Source organism: Onychostruthus taczanowskii, unplaced genomic scaffold (assembly GCF_017590055.1).
Source record: "Onychostruthus taczanowskii isolate IOZ18803 unplaced genomic scaffold, ASM1759005v1 scaffold44, whole genome shotgun sequence".
In the NCBI taxonomy this organism is placed as follows: Eukaryota; Metazoa; Chordata; class Aves; order Passeriformes; family Passeridae; genus Onychostruthus; species Onychostruthus taczanowskii.
The window spans coordinates 1,580,913-1,596,192 of record NW_024501903.1 but is presented as its reverse complement, the minus strand read 5'-3'; the positions used below and the strand labels follow the sequence as shown (position 1 = coordinate 1,596,192).

Below are 15,280 nucleotides of genomic sequence, written 5' to 3'. Positions count from 1 at the left end.
GGATGGGGTGAGGGAAAGGGTCTTTCTCCATTGCTTCTATGTGATGATGCAAAATCTAGCCATCAGAAGGGAGAGAAAAGTTCACACATCTGCTGGAGTCCTGCTGCTACTGCAAAGGACCTGCACTCTGCTCTGCCAGACCGGATAGTAAAGAATGTAGAAATGTTTCAGCATCTAAGTGCTTTAGGCTTTTGTCTTCTGAAGAGGCTTTTAAAATCACTATGTCTTTTCTGACAGCAGAGCTGTTTGGTACATTTACAATATTCAATCACATAGGCACCTGTCAAACACTCCATTAGTCTCTCTTTGTAAAACCTGAGTCTACTGAATGGCCTGTGTCCATATTCAACCTCACAACACTCAGAAACGTGGATGTCATTGAGCATACTGCAGCCTGGCAGTGTTGCTGTGAGCAGGTGGAATTATTCCTTATTCCTTGTCCTTAAAATGCCATACTAAACACCTGAGTCCCTGGCATGGCACCATGGCAGGTGTTCTGGATACAGACCTCCATCCCTCAGCTTGGCTCCCTGTCAGCAGGCAAGAATAAAGAGCAGCAGTGCACTGGACCATGTATTTTGTCCTTTTACCTTCATACTGCAGATTGCCCATGTGCAGGATGGCAGCCAGCAGCTTGGAGATCTCCCAGTTCTCAGTGTCAGTGAACATGAGGACCTTCATAGCGGAGCGGATATTGGCGTACTCCTTGCTGTCATCTCTGCCATCACAGGTTGTGCAGTTACCCTGAGGAGGCAAACGGGGCACACACTGCATGGGGCAAAGCCAGGGAGCACCGGAGTATAACCCTAAGCTATCAGGGCTTCCCCCCAGCAAGGTTTTGTTTAAGGGATGATGCTGAACTTGTAGATCTGGCTCTGCTCTTTGTCATATTCTATAACTCAGTGCTGAGCTTTGTGACCTACACTGACCCTGGTGTTCCCAGGTACCCTGCATCTGATTGTCATCAGCAGAAAAGAAAAAGCTCTCTGAGATGGGGATAGAGAGCTGGAGCCTCCCACTGATCCAGTTAGAAAGCAGGGTCCCAGCCTTACTGATGATGCACCAGCCTCAATTACACCTGCTTCTATCAGCTCCTCTGGATATCAACACTGGTATATAGGGAGTGGGATTGGAGATTGCTGGCTCGGTCACACATACCTCAGTCCCATATTCTGCTGAGAATGTCCCATCCAGACGAGCACTCCTCTACACCCATCACTGCCTCAAGAGCAGCAGGTCTTATCTAACACCCTGGCTACTTCCAAACACATGGCATGGGCACCACACGCCATCTCATCCAAGCTTGTGTTCTACTTCACAGAAAGTGTGAAAATAGCCTGGTCTAGACACAGGGATTAAGGATTTTCACTAAGACTATGAGGCTTGTGGTGGTGAGACAAAGAGATCTGTCAAACCCTGTGGCTAAGGCTCAGGAAGGTCATAACCAGCAAAGCAGCTCTTGGCTGCAGAAGCACCTGTCTTTTCCTTCTCCCTTGCTAAGGACCTTTCACCACATCACCACACCAAACCTCTGTTTCACTGCTCTCTAACCATCGCAAGGTAGTTGTAGTCTGTGGCTTTCCCAAGACCCAGCTTCTTCTTCTGCTCCACGGTCATTCCTCTCAGCATGCAGTAGAACACATGGTAATTCCTCTCATCCTGGGCCTGCCGGAGAAGAGCAAGTGCCAGCTCTGTGAGGAGAACAGCACGGCAAAGATCAGCTGCCAGCACCTTGCAGGTGTACCAGCTTACCTGCCTGCAGACCCGGGACTTCTCCAGCAGGTACTGCTCAATCTTTGCCCCCTCTATGGCTCCCCTTTTGTTGAAGTGGATGTCGATGTACTTCCCAAATCGGCTGGAATTGTCATTACGGATGGTCTTCGCGTTCCCGAAAGCTGCAAGAATTATGGTGCGTTAGAGAGGGTCTGATGCAGGGAGGATGATGGATCTGGTCTCATTGAGGGAGTCAAAAGAGTGAGGCTGACAGGGTTAAAAGCAGCCTCAAAGCCTTCCCTTAAGTTTGGCTGGATCAATTTCATCTCAATGTGAGGAAACAAGATGTATACCAGATGACTTTTCTTGAAAATACAGAGAGGAGCACAGAAGAGGAAGCTTGGGAATGGGGTGACCTTATCAAGGAAGAAAGGCTAGGATGGTAGGATTTTGGCAGCAGCTGATGAAATTAGAGGAGAGTTGAGCAAGAGTGTGAAAGATGACACTGTGCAGAAAATGACAGAGATGCTGGTGAGTAATTTGATGATTGAGAAGGAAAGAAAAGGGAAAATATGTCCAAAAGGGAAATACAGACAACTAAGCCAACCTCCAGTGGAAAACTTCTTCCTGCAAGAAGACTGTGCAGAGAAAGGTACCTGTGTCCATCCCCTGGGTGTGGATGAGTGCCCTAAGCCAGCACACCCTGCAATTTCTGCTCCAGGATTTCTGGAAGGTGATGGACATGCGCTTGAATTACAGAGCTTCTCTTTCCTGAATCTCAGCAGTGACCAAGTGCATATTCAATAGTGCCCTGTGTGCTTGTCACATTTCTGTTGGTTCCTAGAGGGTTATTTACCAAGCAGAGGAGGTAAAAATCACAGAATGGTTTGGGTTGGAAGGGACCATCAAGATCATCTAGTTCCAGTCCCTCTGCCAAGGGCAGGGGCACTTCTCACTAGACCAGGCTGATTAAACCTCTGTCCTTAGAGAACAACCCCAATGCTATTCTTTAAAGAAAATACCATTTTTCTGTGTAAGCGTAAAAGGTACATCTGGCATCATGTTGGGTCAAGAGGGTTAGATAACCTATTTAATTTACAGATATCCAATTAAAACAGTGGGATTGATCACAGTAACAGCCTGCCAATGAACCTATTAAGGCCACAAGCTGATTCTCATTATCTGGTTCTTTCTTGGACACCTCTATTTCTTTTTCTGCATTCTGCGGCCATTTACTGGTCTTGGAAGGAAAAGGTGGGGTTTGCTATTGTATACAGCCAGCACAAGGTGCTGTGAAGCTCAGGTCCTATTAAACTGATGTTTTATGGAACCATCTGAGAATAGGAATAGGATTTTTGCAACTATGGCCAAAAAATCAAACAACTAGTTAGCTGAATACAACACTGATGGGACACTGAAGCTCTGCATGCAGTCCAGCACTGGAGGAGGTGGTGAGATTTTTCAAAACAGCTTTGATTGAACATCAGATATGCAAAAAAGTATTGACCCACATTTTCACATACTACACACAGAATTAGGCAAAATTCAGGGTTTTGTATGGATTTTCTGGGGGGAAAAAAGTACTGTTTTAAGTGGAAAATCACTTTTTTTTCCAATTTTTAAAGTAACAAAACAGTTGAAAAAATAATACAGGTCAGCTGAAATGCTTTGCTTTCAAAAATAGTTGTCAAAAATATTAAAGGAAACACTGACAGCTCAAATCAGAGAAAATTAGTCTTGTGAAAAATAAATTTAGATGGAAAGAATCTGAATGTGTTGTCTAGCAAAACTGTACGTAAAAAAAAAAAAAAAGTCACTTTTTTGGAAACTTAAAGTGTGACATAAGTGATTTACATTCGGTTTTCTTTTATGGTTCCTGAATCTGTTTCTTTTTTTTTGTCCAGCAAAAGAATTCTTTATTATCTGAGGCCTCACCTTCCAAGATGGGATTTGCCTCCAGGACCTGCTGCTCTATCCAGGAGTGCTGACCACTGATTGCTGCCAGAAACTGCAGAATCAGTTTTGTGCTTTCTGTCTTCCCTGCTCCAGATTCTCCACTGCAAAGACAAAGGAGTGGAGGTCAGTGAGAGCCGTGCTGCATCCCTGCCAATGTTCCTCCCTCTGTCTCCAAAGGAACTACTGTCTCTTGTTTCTCTTCTCCTAGGATAGGCAGGATGAGACCACTAAGGATGGGTTTCCAGCATCCCAAGGACTGGTTGTGGGACAAATGGTAGGACATGGTACCAGAGAGCTTCCAGCCAAGATCCAGATTTGCCCCATGTTCCATTTGGCCCAAGCTGTTGCTTGGGTTTGGGTATCCCCAGCAAATGCCATCATTCCATCAGTGCTAAGAAGGTTGTGAAATACTTTCAGTGAGTGCTTTTCCAGCTATGATCACCAGACCATGACCCTGTGGTCCAGGATCTAGCTGTTCCCATGGGACATCATCACTGGTCTTGAGCTGTGATAAGGCAGACTGTGAAATAAATACAGCCTTTTACCAGGAGAGACTAGACAGGTCTCCTAGGCTTGTTCTAACAAGGAGCAGGTGAGAGAGGAGAAGCTTATGGGGCAGGAAGCCAGAGCTATTCCTCAAACTCTTCTCTTCATTGAAAGATAACCTCAGTTATCTTGAGAAAGGCTGGGCAGAAATATTTGGGTGAGTCTATGGCATGTCTGATACATGGGGTAAATACATGGGGTAACCAAAACAGACCTTCCTGACACTGAGTATCTAGCCTTGGCCTCATGGGCAAATTGTTTCATTTTTCAGGCCACTGGCACGCTGCATAGACTCTCCTATGGGCCCCACATGATGCTTTTTTAGACCAGCAAAATAAGCCTTACTGAATGGCCTTTTCAGACTCATGCATGTGAAATACTGCACACAGGATGTTCCAGAGTTATGGTTTTTCATGCAATTAAACAGGGTAGGCATGCCTTGGGGAAAAGGGTGCTTCAAACAAAAAGGACTGTGGGTTCAAGAATTCATAGGATTGTGTTAGAGAGCTGAGGACATCAAATCTGGCTCATACTACCATCTGGGACAGATACTGGAGGGAACTATACCCATAACTGTGACCAGGTAATCCTTGGGTTGATCAGTCCAGAGCAGAGCCATGGATGGAGACACCATTCAGGAGTGTGAATGACAACAGGTCCAGTGACCAAGCTTGTCCCTGACCTTTCCTTGTGCAGAAAGTATCCATGTTTGCTTTTTTGATGTCTGTAGGAGTAATGAGCTTACATTTAAAAGTGGAGGTTAAAGAAGAATATGAGATCTATTGGGTTGTAAGGCTAAATACCAAAGTACTGACAAAGCACCTCTACCAGGAACAGAGTGACTGTGAACAGAGACCTCCTCTGCACTGGGCATATGTGGATGGAAGATCTAATCAGTCCCTCAGTGTCTGACTATCTGATAAGCTATTCCAAATCAAGCATGTTGCATCTGCTCAGCATCTGCTTTCAGGATATGGCCCATTTGGAAACTCACCTTATGATACAACACTGGTCCTTGTTGTTGCGCTGCATGTTGAAGTAGCAGTTGTCAGCAATTGCGAAGATGTGTGGTGGCATCTCACCAATCTTTTTGTTGGTGTAGAGGCGTATCTGCTCGGGTGAGTAGATGGGTAGGAGCTGGTAGGGGTTTACTGCCACCAGTATTGAACCAGTGTATGTCTGGAGGAGAAGCACATGAAAGTTTATGGAGACAGTGAGGTGTAGCTGAGAGACTTTATCAGCTTGGATGGGATGTGGATGGAGGCCAGAAAAATCAAGGCTTTTTAAAAGCTGGATGAAAGATGATGCTCAAGTAAGAAATGCTTGCAGGGGGAGCCTGGAGTAAAATGGGAACAGAAGTGCCAGAATACCTAAATCAGTTCATATGCAGCCTTGCTCATGCACAGCATGGTTTCAAGCCTTAATTCATATTTTGTATGCTCTCAGTTAAGATTCAGAGACTTAAGAGAAGCTCATATTTGCAAAAATATCACCAGAACCAGCATATATCCAGACATATCTACTGCATTGCACATATGATAAGAAACCATAGGTGAAAGAAACCTGACAATTATTCCCATATCTCAATGCAAGACCAGTTGGATCTAAACCCTTCTGACAGATGGCTATCTAACCTGTTTTTAGGTTATCAATCCACAGCAGCTGCTAAACTTCCTTCTGCAATGCATTCTTCTCTACCATCTCTCTCTAACCAAATCTCTCCATACTTCAGTTTAAACCTTGTCCTGTGCAGATGGATATTGCCCACAAAGTCCTGACATATCCCTTCTCATCGATTTCTGAAATTTTTTAAATGGCCTTTGGTCTAGCTGTCCTGGGCCTTGGGTAGCAAACTCTGTAGTGTCTTCTTCTTTCCTTTCTGCCCTTCCAGATGCTGTTTCTGTCAAGACTCTCATCAAAGGACTCATGAACTTTGTTATCTTGCTCAGATGCAGTGTCAAGTTTATGAGGTTTGGCCACATCCCAAGCTCAAGGCAGAGAATAAGGATCTCCTTCCCCTGTTTCATCTGTCTAAAAGTCAGCGTCTAGAGCAGATGAGTCAATGGGCCTCCACCTTGGGCTAGCCAAGGGGCATGAGATGAAGGCTACTTTCACTCTGTGACTTCATTCGAGTCACTTTCTCTAGGTTAATTTTTAGCAACTGAAGTTATAAGATTAATCTTACCTTTCTTTCCTGCTGGAACCAGCTGTGAAAGTGCCCCACCTACTGCATACATCTTTTCAGGAAACAAAATAAGCAATTTCAACATTCATATAATCCTTATGGGTTTTCATCTGCATGGACTAAACCCAGTAAGGCTTTGGCACAAAGCAGCAAAGTGGCACAGCCAAGGATGCTTGTGAGAGAGAAGAAATAATTTGCCCCCATCTATCCAAAACCTGCCACCAGTTCAGGCCCCCTGAAGGCAGCCAGTAGGTGGCAATTGTGTCCCATAGTAGGGAGGGTGAAAGCCATTATGGGATCCTCACCTTCTACACTCATGGCCAGCACAAGAGAGCAACTTTCAGTTCAGTCCCACATGAGGTTTGACTTTACAGTGCTAACTGAGAAAGGACACAATACTCTTCTCTGTAACGGGGGATTATGTGCCAGTAAGGGAAAAAAGCTCTTTGAGCTCCAGAAAAATGTTGTCACAACTCCAAAGGGTAGAAATTGGCTGTGAAATCATGGAGACTAGATTTTAGAAGAAGAAGGTATTGGAAAAAGGGAGCAGAGGCATCCAAGAGAAGCCTTCAAAGGGGACAGAACAGGTAACATCAGTGCTCAGAGGAGGAGGGAGCTCAGTTTCTGAATGGGATTATGACACCAAGATCCCTAATGAAGAAGACTCCTTTGAGTCTTCATTACTTCATTCATTTCCTCTTTACAATTTATCACTGGGTTAATTTTAGGGACATTTTTCATATTCCTTGAGGGTGGTTGTTTTTTTTTTTTTTTTTTTTTTTTTTTAATCTAACTCCTTGCAGAGGTCTCTGAAATCCCTGCATTTCAGTCACACTGGTCTGCCCTGCCACAAATGTAAACAGAGAGGCTTTTAAAGGTGTTAACCATTAGGTATTCTTTCTGGATGCTACCACTGACCCTTCCCTTGTGATCCACAAAACACTTTGTCAGCATGAACTCTTGTACTATTGCTTGTTTTCACAGGTCATTCCTAGTTGATAAATAATCACAATTTGCCCAATTCTCACAGCTGACAGAAGGCAAAACTTTGTTCACTCTGTTGATCAGGGGCCAAAGGGCACTTCCAAGGAAATAGTAGCTTACTGGTTTCTATTGCTGGGTGATGTCAAAGCCCTTTTCTATTGGAAAAATAAAGCTTTACTGAGAGCAGGGACTCTGCCTTAGCTGACCACAGGAACCTCTTCTCACAGCAAATTCATTACTGCCTGCATGACCTACATTTTAATTAGCCCCAAACAAATCCTTTCTGAGCCTGCTTCCCTTGCTACCCAGAACACCATGGCTGACTTCATCTGGATTGTTATGGGGTTAAAGCTCTACCAAACATTACTGTGTTTTGGCAGCCCTTAGAGAGCAGCAGCAGGCACTGGTTTTATCTCCAGATAGAGATTTAACCTTACTCACAAGTCCAAACTCCCCACCAGACTCTCTTGCTATTCAGCATAGTTTCTCTTGCTGTGTGCAAGCAAAACTAAGGGCAAGAAGCCCTTGTTGAAGATTTTCATATTTTGCTGCAGACATTTCTTCCCTTCAAGTTAAGATCATTACTGAGAAGCACTTAAAGCTTTAACCACATTCACAGGTTGGGGACTTTCCAGCTCTGGAAACATGTCACAACTTTACCATGTGGGTCAAGCTCTGCACCAAAGCGGATGGATGCTCTCCGTGCATTTATGAAGTGGCAGCAATGGTGGCGCAAAGTAAATGAGAAGGCCACAATGTTGAACAGAAAAAGGTGACCCAGTGGAAGGCATGACAGCAATTGCAAATGGCGTTGCCAGTAGTCATACTTACCCTCCCGCCGCAGTTTGTCTTATGAGTAAAATGTGAGGGAGAAGAAAAAGGGAAATTATATTTTATTAGAGCAGAACTACATGCTCCACAAAGCTAAGGACACAAGGAAACAAAAGGAACTGAAGTCCCACTGGAAAAGTAATCATTTACTCAGCAGGCTCAGAAATCCTTTCAAGCAGTGAAACTTCACTGTCTTTGAGACAGTGCTAATTATACCACAGAAGAAAAACCAGCTCAGCAGACTGGATGTCCCATGCATCCATGGCATCCATATGGTGGTACCTTGGCTTTGCAAAACTGACATCAATATTTACCACATCCGACACAAACCTACTCCGCCTGGTGCCATCACTCCTCATAGCTGAGATCTAAGGTTGGGCTCCTGAGCCTCCAACTACACACTGGAGACAGAAGTGGTGTGCATGCCTCTCTATCAAGCTATTCACTCTCTGTCATTTTGAGAGTGTCATTCTGATTTTGAGATTGCTCTAATTGCTGTGCTGTGCCCAGTTCCTGGCATTAGTGGTGTGGAGCAATCAAGACACAGTAACCTGGAACCTCTGTGATGCAAATGTCCTTGTGGGATGTGGCCATCCCTTAGGCAGGATCTCTGTAGGGCACACTGCACTGTCACCATCGGACCAGAAGAACTTGTAGAGAAACTGATGTGGTTATCGTGTCACTTCAGCCCAAATCAGCACCCACACTCACCTCCAGGCTAAAAGCTGCCCTTTGCATCAGCCCTTATTAGGATGATGTTGCCAAACAACACTTTGCACAGTGCTTGTTTGTGCTCCTAATCTTCCTGGATGCCTGTGACTAGCTTGGCAAGGGAGCTCAGAGACAGAGCTTTTTCAAAGGGGTTTTGTGTATTCACAGGCAATCTGATGATACTGTACACACAGAATTGTATCTGAGGACCTCAGGTCACTTGGAGAGGCAACAGGCACTTGCTGGATAACACAGACACCCCAAAAGAGATACACAGACAACACTGAAAAAATACCCAACGTGATCCAAACTTTCTCAGAGAGAGTGGCAGGAATCCATTTTGTGCCACTGCAGGGTGCCCACAAGCAGGGGGAAAAGGGGGCAATGGGTAAATTTAAGTTCCTTGAAGTTCCTGGCCATCTGTACTTCTCAGGTGGCATTCAGGTAGCTTGAATTCAGTTATCCACACAAGTGCTGCACCCAGCCTTGAAGATGGATGTGCTCTGAGCTTGGGGAGGTTGGACGGTAGACCTCCAGCCTAAAATTTTCTTCCAACATAAACTCCTCTATGATATCCAAATTCCAGTCAGCTCTAAAGCATCTGAGAGGTACTTCTGCTTGCATAGCTGAAAGACAATCTTGTCTCTGCTGGCTCTATTGACACCTCTGGTGACTGCCATGGATGCACATGGAGATACCACCTCAAGTATGAATTTGGGCTATTAACTTACTAGTTTACCATTATAAATGGCAAGAAAAATTGATTACAAAGGGAGAAACCCAGTTCATCTAATGTGGGAATCATTTTCTGATTATACTGTTTTTGTCTAAACTGACAATATAGGGCCTTAGGCAACAGGCACAACAATTATTTTATCTGTGAAGTCTGACTGTCTTGCAATTCCCTCCAGCCTGAAAATCTAGTGGTCTCTAGAGCCTTTTAAAAATTAAATGGCCAGGAGGGTTTGAAAAGGCCTTCAAAGGCACAGCAAGCACTTACCTGAACATCTGAAAAATGTAGGATTTAAGAGTAATACCAATTTTTCCATATTTGCAGAGGCTGTTTGAGTACATTATCTAGCAGTAAACAGATGTGCACTCTGAATTTCTGTCTGAAGAACGTACAGAAGACTACACAGCATAGAGAACATTAATGAAACCAGCACAGAGACTTGAATGCTGACTCCTGTCCTGGTGGGGAGGTGGTCTTTGCAATGCTGTCACACAGAAGAGAGATGCAGCTCTGACTGGCTCCCTGCAAATCCCTCAATCTGTGAATGTCTGTTTGGACTGGCAAGGCTGCACTGGGTCCACTGGGCATGACATGACTGAGCTGACCTAACGAAGGACACCGCTGTCCTCAGAGATCAACTGCCAGGATCCCAGACAGCCTAAGGCTAATAAGCCATGAACACAGACTGGGAAGATTTTTTAGAGCTGTTCTGGGAGTTGCTTACTTCTTTGTTCCCAGTTATTTCATGCATGCCCCTCATCATCCTTTCTCCACCCCTTCCATCTCCAGCAATGATTGTCTTCAGCCCCTTGGGTTAAATAAATTTCTAGCTCAGGGGGAGAGGGCAGAAGGGTCACATTCAGCATGTAGTTTACACCTCTACAAAAATTTTTGCTTTAGGATGACTACAACATGCTCATGGCCTGGATTAACTGGTTACTCTGTGTGCAGAAAGCTAATGCACATGCCCAAAACTTCTACAGGGGCAGGACAGCAAGGTGGTGTGGACTTTGCCCATCACCTAACTCATGGGGTCTTTCACTGGGGCATCTAGAAGCTCTGCAATGTCCTCCAAAGTCAGAAGCCCTTCACCACCTGGGACAAGATGAAGGTAGAAACCCTGACGCTCAGTTCAGTCAGGGTTCCCCCCACATGGGTTCCCCAGAGCTAAGGAGAGCAGGGGGTGGAGTGCAGGACCAGAGGTGAGGTGAGGTGGACACTCACATAGATGAGGTGCTCCCGATAGCGAATCAGCAGGTTCCTGAGAATTCCTGCCTCGTTCAGGTCCCCCAGGCGGATCATGTCCTCCACTCCATGGATGGAGGTGGGGTGCATGGGTTTGATGTGGCTGGCATTTTGTGGGGAAATCCAGTGCTCCTGGGAAAAGAGCAAGGCCACAGAAAGGTAAGTCAAATGAGAGACCACTTGGATGAAAGACACAAACAGCCCACCCCAAAGAGAAAGATCAAACGGAAGAGCATACACAAGAGGTCATCAACACATGTGGCACAGCTTCTATTCCTGGGGCAAGGCAGTGATGAATGTGAAAGTTTGGTAACAGAAAAAGGAAAACATCTTTTTAATGGAGTTTTATTGCAGCAACAAGAGACAGGAGACACAAGCCATCCTGGCAGGAGCCTCCTCCAGGGCAACATGGTCATCCAGCACACCAGGGGAGTTTATAACAAATAGCACATTTGTCTTCCCCTTCACAACTGCATTTTCACATCACTGGTTAACCCTCTCCCACAAAATACTGTTGAGCAAGAGAGAAGATGATTAGAAAAGGAGAAAGGGATGGACAGGGCTGGCAAAGTCATACTTTTATTGGCAGTGTTATTTAGACTCAGCAATTCTAAGGGCTTCAAAAGCCACTACAAATTGCCCACAAGGACCTTGCCAAACCAAATCTCTATTACCCTTGAAGGGAGTGAGAGCATTCACAATTACCTCAGCAAGAAAAAAAAAGAAAAGAAGCACAGAGAACCGCCTTGATATGAACCTTACTCTAAAATAGCCACCACTGCACAAAAACAGAGGAGGGAAATTGAAGGAGGACCAGTGCTTTGGCACATCAGGTATTGGTAGGAGGTCAGGAAGGACTGGATAACAACAGAGGAACCTCAGTTGTAGGTGGGTTTGCTCAAATAACTACCTAAATGTATTTGGGGGCTTCTGTTACCATTGCTCTCAAGAAGGTTCTCAATTTTGCACTTCCAGTACAGCCATGAAAACAGGGACACAACATTGTCTTGTCTTTACAAATAGAAAACTATGGCACAGTTGATTCCCAAGGACATACGGGAAGTCCATAACAAAGTTGATTATCATCGCCCTGGGACCCCTGGCCTAGCAAGGCCATCGAGCTGAAGAAGGAACATAACAAGCCCTTGTACTTACATTGCCTTCATCATCCACAACTTGGATCTGTCCAGAGTCACACAGTTTAACCACTGCTCCAATCGGGACATCGAATTCCCGTCCGGTTTTGAGGTCCATCCACACATAATCCCCCTGGAACCAAAGACAGCACAGTTACACTCAGCACTGCAGGGAGTTCAGCATCCCTTGGGATACAAGCAGTTGATGTTTTGTACCCAAGTCATTAGCACAAGCCAAATTACTTCCCTCGCAAACCACAAACCACCCCTGTTCACAGAAGCTCAGGAAAGCTGATGCTTTCCATGTGGCACTTGGGGATGCGGTTTAGTGGTGAACACGCTGCTGCTGGGTAAATGGTTGGACTCAAAGATCTTACAAGACTTTTCCAACCTCAGTGATTCCACAAATCTGTGAAATCCCGCGCAAAGTGCCAGCAGCAGAGCATGGTCCACACGGCATATGGACCTAACTCTGTGCTGTCCCACTGCCCTAACTCTCTGCTTCTCAAGCTCATGAGTGGTTGTTGGTCACAGAGTGGTTACAGAACAGTGATACAGGTAGAAAAACCCACCCAGGTAGAGGTTTTCCTCTGTGTAACGTACAAACATAGGAAATCACATTTAGGAGATGGTTCTGAGCTCTGATAAGCCTTATCTGGAGGCTTGTGGCATCTTTCTTCCTTCCTTTCAGAGAATCACTATCAGATATTCTTTGGAGGCAACTGAAAAGGGAATGACTAAAGAGGGGTTAAGAATATAAACAGAGAGGCAGATATATGTTCTTCTTCAGGAGCTCTTCCAGCTACAGCAATATGTAGGTGGGCTGCTTGTATTTAATACTTCTCAGTGGATTTTATCTGCTGTGAGCACTTTGAGTCCTGAAGCTGTGCAAAGTTTTAGCATCCATAATCCCAAAAGACTGTGTCCTTTTACACATTTGAAATGTTTTACCTCTTTCATTTCAGACCTCTGTGTTTTCATTTTGAAAGACAGCAAGCAGTTGACCCCTATGCACTCACTTTATGTCACTACTGATCCTATACACCTCTGTCAGTCCTGCTGGGCAGGCACTATCTGCTCATCAGCTCTGTGGATATTAAATTACTTAAATGCAAAAAAGCTTTTAAAGAAGCTGTTTTCTCAATACAAAAGCAAACTCTAAAATAATTTCAAACTAAAGCCCCAAGCAGGACCCATCCTAGAACAAAGCAGAATTATTTTCCACCCCTATACTCAAGGTGAAAGGGTATTAAAATGGGGAGCAATCTAGTTGTCAGATGTGTTTTCATTCATGCATCTGAGATTAATGCTGTGGACTTGCAGCCCCACCTAACACCACATTCTTGGGGACCAGCTCCACTTGTACCTATTAAGCCTGATGCAAATGTGGTATCTACCTTTTGAAGTCCTGAAAAACTGCTGGGAGAGGGAGAAGGGAAAACCAGGATGTATCACTTTGCATGTGCTCTGATATAACCCCCTTCCCGAGTATTCACTATCAACCATTTCTGTGGGCAGAGCATATTTATGGATTTGGTTTGGCCCAATAGCTGCTAAACAATGTTCATCGCTCTGCTGGGTGGTGGCAGCGGGAGACATCACCATCCAAGTCATCATTCATTAAGACTTCCAAAAGACACAAACCTGTGAGTACCACCAGGGTGTAAGGTGACACTCAGGGATCCACACATGGAGAAGCTACACACCAGGAATTCCCAACCATTTTGTGGCAGACTCTACCCTTGGCAGCTGCTTGCTAGGTTTCCACTAGGATATCAACAAAGTCATCCTGCTTTCATGGAGCTCAGGATCCAGTCCTTAGCTTGGGTTTTCATTTCCTCAGAGGGTGGTGCTACAGCTCTAAGTACCTTCATCCAGCTCATAAAAATATAATATTAATACATTTTTCCAATTGACTCTTATCTTTATATCTCATAACTTAGTTAAAAAGGCAAAAAAAATATCACAACTAATGAAGGCAGCATCAGGAGCAGACACATTATAAATCAATTTATATTAATATTTATTTTTTAGCTCCTTTGATCCAAGACTCTCAAAGCATTTCAGAACGTTCAGCACTGTTATCCTCTCTGCACCACTGGGCAAATTCATCCACATGGTGGGTAACCTGATCAAGGTGTCAGCAAGAGATGAGCTGGGTTGCTCAGTTCCTGCTCAGCAGAAAACCTTTCCAACACCTTAGCAGCTCTGTAAAAATTGCTCTCGATCAAAAATCCAGGAATTGTAATGCTGTTTTTTAAAAAAATCTCTACTATTGAATAGCTGTAAAAGCAGCCTGCTTCATATGTGGTATTACCGCACAGCTGAGATAAAAGGCAGTCTGCTCTCCCCAAGGTAAATTGATACTCTGCTACCACTAAGACAACTCCTGTGCTTTGTCTGCCTAATGCACAGAGTGCTCATCCCCTCAAACTGCTCTTTTTAAACCCATTAAAGTGCAGTTCTTAATACTGGTGAAAAAAGTCTTATGGGATGGGCTAAGCTGGTAAGCTCAGGAAGGTTGAGGGAGTTATAAAAGAACATCACTTATTAAGAGTGCCAACCCATTTCCTTTTCTGACTTCAATCAATTTCATATAAACCCCATGGAAGTCAGTTACATTCCTTCTGCTGAAGTAATCACCCTCGGATCAGCCCCAAACCCAGCAGATATATTGGGGATTTCAGGGCAAATCAGGGTGATTCATGCATTTACCAGCTGTGGCTTGTAAGTTGCATAACCTGCCTCATGCCTACACTGGTGCAGTTTATTTCCCAAAATACATGACAGAGTACTGGAGAAGTGAGAACGCCACCAGACCCTTTACAGTATCAACATAGTCTGCCTCTTCCTCCTCAATGCAGCCAGCGGGTTTTAGTATCCTTCCAAACTAGAAAAATCTTCCAAATTGCTCTGGGGCAGACCATGAGCACCTCACAAACTGAGGGCAGTGACAACCAAACAGTGGTGCAAAAGGAGGAAACACCACACACAGATCCACACAATTCACAGAGAGGATCTTTAGGAGGAGCTTAAAAAAGTGAAGAGCAAGAAGGCTGCACTGCAGGGGAGCTGCAGTGCTTGGTGGGGGGGACAAAGGAGGAAGGTGAGAGAAGCTGGCGTAAGCAGTACAAGGATCCCATCAACAGCAAGACAGATTTCAAAGCAGCCTGAAAGCTTCCAGCCATGCTCAGGGCTTGGGACCCCCTATCTTACCGCTAACATGGTCGTGGGCTTCAG

The 15,280-nt window shown here is 44.8% G+C and overlaps 1 protein-coding gene across 3 annotated transcripts in view; it reads right to left on the bottom strand.

Moving 5' to 3' along the window:
* MYO7A (myosin VIIA) overlaps positions 1–14,878 on the bottom strand; it is a 60,084-nt gene extending 45,206 nt beyond the window's left edge. For 2 of the 3 annotated variants that reach the window (XM_041414092.1, XM_041414093.1), the window contains exons 1-7: positions 12,060–12,179; positions 10,884–11,036; positions 5,210–5,394; positions 3,649–3,770; positions 1,753–1,895; positions 1,552–1,665; positions 591–744 (exon numbers count right to left, since the gene is read on the bottom strand). In XM_041414092.1, the coding sequence (XP_041270026.1) occupies positions 591–744; positions 1,552–1,665; positions 1,753–1,895; positions 3,649–3,770; positions 5,210–5,394; positions 10,884–11,036; positions 12,060–12,158 (970 nt within the window). In that variant the 5' untranslated portion in view covers positions 12,159–12,179. Of the gene's footprint in view, positions 1–590; positions 745–1,551; positions 1,666–1,752; positions 1,896–3,648; positions 3,771–5,209; positions 5,395–10,883; positions 11,037–12,059; positions 12,180–14,860 lie in introns of those variants that run through there. The other variant, XM_041414091.1, reaches the window with a different exon arrangement.
* Between the last annotated feature and the right edge of the window lie 402 nt (positions 14,879–15,280).